Source organism: Saccopteryx leptura, chromosome 6 (genome assembly GCF_036850995.1).
Source record: "Saccopteryx leptura isolate mSacLep1 chromosome 6, mSacLep1_pri_phased_curated, whole genome shotgun sequence".
Classification (NCBI taxonomy): domain Eukaryota; kingdom Metazoa; phylum Chordata; class Mammalia; order Chiroptera; family Emballonuridae; genus Saccopteryx; species Saccopteryx leptura.
The window spans coordinates 89,804,573-89,812,563 of NC_089508.1; the positions used below are offsets into that span (position 1 = coordinate 89,804,573).

General features: G+C 57.7%; 1 protein-coding gene across 4 annotated transcripts in view; it reads left to right on the forward strand.

Annotated features, from left to right (window-relative positions):
• Positions 1–795: 795 nt before the first annotated feature.
• The window catches only part of ARHGEF40 (Rho guanine nucleotide exchange factor 40), a 19,337-nt gene continuing 12,141 nt past the window's right edge, over positions 796–7,991 (forward strand). For 2 of the 4 annotated variants that reach the window (XM_066343175.1, XM_066343173.1), the window contains exons 1-8: positions 796–909; positions 3,431–3,628; positions 4,194–5,445; positions 5,568–5,735; positions 5,876–5,996; positions 6,560–6,656; positions 6,750–6,830; positions 6,944–7,060. In XM_066343175.1, coding sequence (XP_066199272.1) covers positions 907–909; positions 3,431–3,628; positions 4,194–5,445; positions 5,568–5,735; positions 5,876–5,996; positions 6,560–6,656; positions 6,750–6,830; positions 6,944–7,060 — 2,037 coding nt within the window. In that variant the 5' untranslated portion in view covers positions 796–906. Of the gene's footprint in view, positions 910–1,864; positions 2,463–3,430; positions 3,629–4,193; positions 5,446–5,567; positions 5,736–5,875; positions 5,997–6,559; positions 6,657–6,749; positions 6,831–6,943; positions 7,061–7,991 lie in introns of those variants that run through there. The other 2 variants (XM_066343174.1, XM_066343176.1) reach the window with 2 other exon arrangements.

The window sequence follows — 7,991 nt, forward strand, 5'->3', positions numbered from 1 at the left end:
GAAAATGTTCGCTGCAGTGCACACACCCTTACAGGAGGATCTGATCCCGGGACCTGCCCCCCTTCAGCCACGATGCCCACTCCAGCCACGATGCCCACTTCAGCCACGATGCCCACTCCAAGCCTTCGCAGCTCCCTAACTGCCCCCACATCCCCGCCCTCCCCAGGCCACACAGAGGAACCCATTGTCAGAGCCTGAATATTCGGGGACGGAGAAAAGAGGAAAAAGAGGAGGGCGGGCAGACCCTGGAGAGTGGAAGGGACCCCCTGATTTCCCTGGCCGCGGCTCCGGCGGGCAGGGACCTGAAGGGTCTCTTCTGAGCCCCAGGTTCTGCTCAAGTCTGGCCACCGACGGGAGAAGAGGTTCCCAGGCGAGTTAGAGACGGAAGGTTTCTGGCCGCCAAAGGACCTCAGTCCCAGGCTGGGATCCCCAGAGGATTCACGGACGCCCGGCCTCTGGAGTGTCCCTTGCGGGGACTCAACAAACCCCGCAGAGAGTGAGGCGGTGGCGGTGAAAGAAGGGCATCTCTGGCTCAGCGGGACTCCGAGGGTTACCTAGAGGACGGGGCGGGGGAGAGAGGGACCCGGAGAGCGGGGCAGAGCCGCGGAGGGAGTCGGGGGAACAGCAGACTCGGCGCGGGCGAGGGAGTCGGCGCAGGGGAAGTCCCGGCAGGGGGTCCGGCGCCGAGCCGGAGGCGGGCGCTGAAGGGCGGGGCGGGGCGGGGCGGCCGTCTCGGCCCTCCCTGGCGGGGCCCCGCGGCCCGGGAGCCCCCGCGAGCGCAGCCGCCGCGGCGGCCGGAGCTGTGCCCTGGCCAGACCCGGCGAGGCGCGCGCGGCGGGAGGGAGGCCGCGGCGCGCGCGGCCCCGCCCGCCCGCCCGAGCGTCGGACGCGACCCCGCGCTGAGCCATGGTGAGTCCCGCGGCGCCACCTCGGGGCCCCCTCCGCCTTAGCGCAGCCCGCTTTGGGCAGCCTGTCCCCAGTTCGATGCCTCTCGCGCCCGCTTTGGATTGTTAGCGCTCCCGAGACTCTCCTCCCTCCCATCCCCCCTTTCTTTTCTTTGATCTGTCTGCCCCACTGTCTGGCCCGGTCCCTACCGGGTACTGCCTTCACCCTTTCTTTCTTCCTCTTCCCCGCCCCTTCCCCCATTCTCCCTCTGGTGTCTCCCCTCATCCACACACCTCCCCTCGCCCTACTTTGTCCGGACTCGTGCCTTCCTCGGCGAGTCCTCCCTCCCCCTCCTGGTCCCTCCTGCGGGTTGGGTGCTGCAGCGGCCCTGGAAGGGGCCCGGCCTCAGGTCATGAGAACGGACCAGCCTGGAACTACCATTTTCCATCCTAGTCCCCAGTCCGGTGAGCCGGGCCCACCCATCCGGCCCTGGGGGACCCGCCACAGCTGAGGCTGGGCTGGGGCCAGGGACAGAGGCAAAGAGGGAAATTCCCGCGGAGAAGCGAGGTTGCCTCAGGATAGTGGACAGAATGGGGAGGGGGCTCACAGCGCCGGGGGGCGTGACGCTGCCAGAGCAGACCAGAGATGGGGGGCGGGGGCTGGGGAAGAGGGAGAGTGTCCCAGAGCTCACGCTGCAGGGAGCAGAAGCGGCTGAGGGCATTCCCGCTTCGGAGAGGAGGGAGCACTAGTGGGAGCTCCTTACAGGGGCTAGGGCACCCTGGCAGCAGCTTCTCCGGGCACAGAAAGCAGGAGGGCACAGTGAAGGGGAAGCCCCTACCAACAAGAATGGACACTATCCTGCGAACTTTCACTCCAGAAGTATTCTCTGAAGAACCACTGCAGGAGAGGGCACTACCAGGGAGCGTCCACTGCGGGGATGGGGTTGGGGGACAAGAACTAGGGGGCGCTCACTGCAGAGTGGAGGAGGGGGAGAGGCCCTACCAGGGGGCGCTCCCCTGCGGGGAGTGGGGAAGGAGGAGGAGCACTACGGGGGCTGCTCTTCTACTGAGGAAGGGCACCCCCTGGTAGGGAAGCTGGAGCAAAAAAGAAAAAGGAACTGGGCCAGGGAGAGCTGACTCAGTCTCTCTGGTCTCATCTTTGGTCCTGGCCGACTGCAGGCCTGATCTCTGTGCTCCTGCTGCCGCCTCCCACCCCAGACCCCTCCTCCCCTCCTGCCGGTGCCGTTTCCTGTGGCTGAGACTCTCGCTCAGCCATGAGCTCACCGCCCCTAATGGGTTGCAGCTGCCTCGCTGCTCCAGCTCTGGCTCCCCGCTCCTGGCCTCAGAGCGGACGGCCCACTCTGCCTCCCCCTCCACCGCGCCCATCCCCACCCTCCCCCACCGACGCTCACTGCGCTGGCTGGGTCCCCGGAACACTGAGGGGTCTGTCTGCTCGCCCACACACCTTGGGACCGGGTCTCTGTGTGACGCAATGAATGATCCTCTCTGGAGTTGCTGCCCCAGCTTCTCACAGTCGGGACAGGCGAGCAACTGGCTGGAGTCACTCAAAGTCAAATGGTATGCAGCTTTGTCTTCAGGGCAATGCAGGGCTAGGGGGTCGGTAGGTAAAGAACTAGAAAAACACTGCAGTGAGCATCCCCTTGCCCATTTACAGCAAATAAATCTGATAAAAGGAACTTCAAAGCCATCTTGAAGGAGAAATAAGTTTGCCAAGGAACAGCCTGAGGGGTGATTGTTTAGAATGTGGAATGAAGAAAGATAACTCATTGATTCACTTAGGGAGGTGAGTTTGGATAAAGTAGGTCTGTCTTGAGAGGTGCCTCCAGGTGGAGATTGGCAGACGGGTCCTGCTGGCATTAGAAAAGATTTCAGCTCCAATAAGTACCATCAAGTATACCTTCAAGGCCTGCTCCTCCCTTCCCACATGTTCCTTTTGTGACTTTTTCCTCTTTCAACTGTCCCCACCCAGTTCTTTGTAAGTCAATTCCCCGGGTGCTCTAGGAATGGTGATTGCTTCCAAAGCCACTCTGGAAAGATTGAAAGATTCAAGATAGACAGCCCTCCAGTCCTCCTTTGCACACAACAACCATCTCTAGCATATGATTATGGGTGGTGGTACCACCTCTTAAGATAGGGGGTCTCTGGACGGAAGGTCCTGTGAGGATGAACTTGCAGTATGCTCCCAGCCGTGCTGTTTCTTTTCTCCCAGGGAGGGCCTATGCAATTACCCTGATTCACAGGAATCAGGAAAGGCCTGATCAGAGACATTCACAACAAATTCTTCCTAGATCTCTAAAGCCAAGGTGTCAGAGCTCTTTCATGGAATGCACTCTAAGGCCTATGGGCTCTGACTAGCCCAGCCACACTTCCATCTGAGGTTCATTCAGCCAGCATATCCTGGGTGCCCTCTCTATGCACACAAGCGGCCCCCAGGGTGATACAGCCAGCCCCATACCAGCCCAGATCCCAAGCAGCCATGCTTGGGTGATCTCTAGGGATCTGTAGCCTGGTCTTGTCTCTCCCAGGAGCCTGAACCAGTGGAAGACTGTGTCCAGAGCACGCTCGCTGCTCTGTACCCACCATTCGAGGCAACAGCCCCCACACTGTTGGGCCAGGTGTTCCAGGTGGTGGAAAGGACATACCGGGAAGATGCGCTGAGGTACACACTGGACTTCCTGGTGCCCGCCAAGCATCTGCTTGCCAAGGTCCAACAGGAAGCCTGTGTGAGTGGCCGTACATCTCTGTTCTATGTCCCTTGAGATCCTCTGCCTCACTCCAGAAACTAGCCAGACCAACTAATTTCCCCCCACCCAGAGACACTGCCTCCCTGATATTACACAGATACTCATCTTCCCCCCCTAAGAAACATCAACTCCCAAACACCCTGACCCTCCAGACCCAATTCCAGACATTTTTTCCCTCGTATCATTTCTCAAGCTACTAACTCCCCCAGATGTAGCTCAACAGAGATCCTTCACTTCTATAGTTATAAAGACCTTGTAAGAGTCTCTGATTCCTCCAAGACACGGCATCTGCTGACCATGTCTTTGTAATGACTCATTTCTTTCTCCCTCCCACACATGAAACTAGCTTTCTGCCACCAGAAAACTGACCAGTCCCAAGCCCTTACTCTGTCACAGGAACACCCCAAAATATCCCCTTCTGCTCCCCTGAGGTTATAACCCACCAGGCATAAGGCCACTTCCTAGGATGGTCCCATTCTAACTGCCCTCTCCTGTTGGTTTCATCAGCAGGGGCCTGAGCACAACCTCCCGTCTTTCTCCCCAGGCCCAATACAGCGGTTTCCTCTTCTTCCATGAGGGCTGGCCCCTCTGCTTGCATGAGCAAGTGGTGGTACAGCTAGCAGCACTGCCCTGGCAGCTGCTGTGCCCAGGGGACTTCTACCTGCAAGTGGTACCCGCAGCAGCCCAAGCACCCCGCCTGGTACTTAAGTGCCTGGCCCCAGGGGGTGGGCGTGTGCAGGAGCTGCCTGTGTCCAATGAAGCCTGTGCCTACCTGTTCACACCTGAGTGGCTACAAGGCATCAATAAGGACCGGCCAACAGGTCGCCTCAGTACCTGCCTCCTCTCTGCGCCCTCTGGGATTCAACGGCTTCCCTGGGCTGAGCTCATCTGCCCCCGATTTGTGCATAAAGGAGGGCTCATGGTAGGACATCGGCCAAACACGCTGCCCACAGAACTGCCTTCTGGACCCCCAGGGCTCCCCAGCCCTCCACTCCCTGAGGAGGCCCTGGGCACCAGGAGTCCTGGGGATGGGCACAATGCCCCTGCTGAAGGACCTGAGGGTGAGTACGTGGAGCTATTAGAGGTGACACTGCCCACGAGGGGGAGCCCTATGGATGCTGAAGGCTCCTTAGGCCTCTCCAGGACCCGGACAGTACCCACCCGAAAGGGTGCTGGAGGGAAGGGCCGGCACCGAAGACACAGAGCATGGATGCACCAGAAGGGTCTGGGGCCTCGGGACCAAGATGGGGCTCGCCCACCTGGTGAGGGGAGCAGCAGTGGAGCTTCCCCAGGGTCTCCCCCTGGAGCTGAGGCTCTCCCAGAGGCAGCAGCCCTGGAGGTATCTGAGCCCCCAGCAGAGGTGCTGGGGGAAGCCTCTGAATCTTGCCTGCTGAGGCCAGGGGAGGTTGGGGGAGGAGCAGGCCAGGGAGCTGAAGGACCACCTGGTACCCCTCGGAGAACAGGCAAAGGAAACAGGAGAAAGAAGCGAGCTGCAGGCAAAGGGGCTCTTAGCCGAGGAGAGGACAGTGTTCCTGTCCCACTGAGCCCTGGGGATAAGGAAGAGACCAGCCAACAAGAACCACTCATCAATCTGCCCTCACCAAATGAGCATGAGTTTCCAGGAGGCAGTCTGGTTCAGGAGAAGCATGAAGGTTCAGAGAAGCCAGAGTCTGAGCCGAAAGAGGAACTTAAAGCAGCAGACGAAAAAGATCCTCGACCCCTGGAAGCCTGTGGGCCCATAGAAGAGAGGTCCAGAGAGAGAGAGCAGAAGGGCTCGAGCCTGGTGTGCCTGGCAGGTGAGATGATGAGGCCCGCGGGGCAAGGGCCAGTACAGGTCAGGCCTCAGACAGGGGGCTGGGAGCAGAGCAGCCATATCGGGTCTCACAGCAGGTCCATAGCTCTGTCTTTGTCTGCTCAGGGCCCATAGGTCCCGAAGGGCTCCCCTCTGACCCCCCAACATCACTCCTGAAGACTGTGCAGGAAATGAAAGAGGACAGGATCCCAGAAGAGGTGCCTCCAGTCTCCAACTCTGATGACCCTGACATAGCTTGGGACTTGATGGCATCTGGATTCCTCGTGCTGACTGGTCAGTGGACACCAGTGGTTAAAGGGAAATGGGTCAAAGAAAGAGAAGCAATTAGGGTGGGCTGCAGAGGGGAGCAAGGAGGATGGGAGGTAGCCAAAGCCTGCCCCAGTCAGGACAACCTGGCCGTTCTGTGTCCTCAGGAGGGGTTGACCAGAGTGGGCGAGCTCTGCTGACCATTACCCCACCGTGCCCTCCTGAGGAGCCCCCACCCTCCCGAGACATGCTGAGCACTGCCCTTCATTACCTGCACTCACTGCTCAGGTAACAGAAGCCCATTGCTGGCACCCTGGACACTAACCTCCTGGGTCATGAAGATGTTGACCTCCTCTCTCCTCAGGACACTGCCCTCCTGACACCTAGGACACCTACTTCTTCAACCCTCAGATTTTCAAGTCACCGACTTCTGACTTTATTGGCCCCCAACTACCAGGATATCTATATCGATCCTTAAAATCAACGCCTCTGACTTTCCTAAGACACAACCTACATTATCAGGACACTGATAATTCAATACTACTTACTTACTGAGCACCAAGAACCTATTAGGGATCATGCTAATTGAATTTATTCCCTCCAGAGCATAAAATTCTTAATTTTCTAGACCCTGATTCTGTGACCCAATAGCCATGTGAACACAGACTGCTGTCTGCTAGGTCACACTGCCTCTTGGACACATACCGCATGCTTTGGCCCTTTGCCCACTGCCTTTCAGACATACCAGGAACTAACTTCTGAGAACTAGTAACACTAAAACCAGAACCTGTGCCGCCATTCCCCCAGCACACGCGCACACACTGCCTCCCTGGCCTTTCCTGCCCACACAGGCCTGAGCTACAGATACTGGGGCTGTCCGTCCTGCTGGACCTTCGCAAGGCACCCCCCCTGCCTCCAGCACTCGGTCCTGTCCTGAGCCAACTTCAGGTAACCTACCCTTTGAGACAGGTATTCTCCTGACCCTAAGTCTTCCAAGACACCCAGTTTTCCACAATTTAGAATTATTCTTCCCTTCCTCAGGACTCGGGAGACCCTCCCCTCATTCAGCGGCTGCTGTTTCTCAGTCAGAATGGCTCTCCGACTGACCTCCATGGATTTCAGGTTTGAGCCCCTCATGCCCACCTTGTGCCCCTCAGCAGTGGGGAGAGCAGAGGCTGGCTGGAACCTCAGCGTGGTGCTCAGGTAAGAAACTCCCTGCCTTTATATGTCTACAGGATGCTGAGTTGCTGTCAGAGAACGAGCTGAAAAGAGTGGCCAAGCCAGAGGAGCTGCAGTGGGACTTGGGAGGTCACAGGGAGCCTTCTCCCAGCCACTGGGTAGAGGTACACCAGGTAAGCTACGCCTCTTCCACCCAGGACACTGGGAGCCAGAAGTGACCCAGCTGAGAACACTCTGGAAGACCAGGCAGATCTGAGACATGATCATCCTCGGGAAAAAGTGGTTTGCCTTTCATTCACTTCAACAAGCATACTATAGTTCACAAACCATGAGCAAAACACTGTGTATATAACATGCGTGGGCTACTGAGATGGGATGAGTATGTTAAATAAATTCTTTTTTTTTTTTTTTTTGTATTCTGAAGTTGGAAACAAGGAGGCAGTCAGACAGACTCCCGCGTGTGCCCGACCGGGATCCACCCGGTATGCCCAGCAGGGGGCGATACTCTGCCCATCTGGGGCGTCGCTCTGTTGCAACCAGAGCCATTCTAGTGCCTGAGGCAGAGGCCATGGAGCCATCCTCAGCGCCCGGGCCAACTTTGCTCCAATGGAGCCTTGGCTGCAGGAGGGGAAGAGAGAGACAGAGAGGAAGGAGAGGGGGAGGGGTGGAGAAGCAGATGGGCGCTTCTCCTGTGTGCTCTGGCCGGGAATCGAACCCTGGACTCCTGCACGCCAGGCCGACGCTCTACCACTGAGCCAACTGGCCAGGGCCTTAAATAAATTCTTAATATGACATTAAACTGCATGTGATTTTAGTGGGAGATAAGTCAGAAACAACTAGAGAGAAGTGCAAAATAGTCCACCACTGGGTTTCCAGAAGGAGCTCCCAGAGTCAGAAAGTCTGGTTCTGGTTACATGTGACCTTGGACATGTTACTGTACCCCACTTCCTGAGATGGTACCCTTCTGTACCTGCTCCCTGCAACCAATATCCTGGCCTCAGGATTTTCACCCACAGAGGACATCAATAGTGATATAACCTCTGATTCTATGGATCTAAATGCTGTGAGAACTCAAAAAAAAAGAGGTGTAAACATGATTTGAGG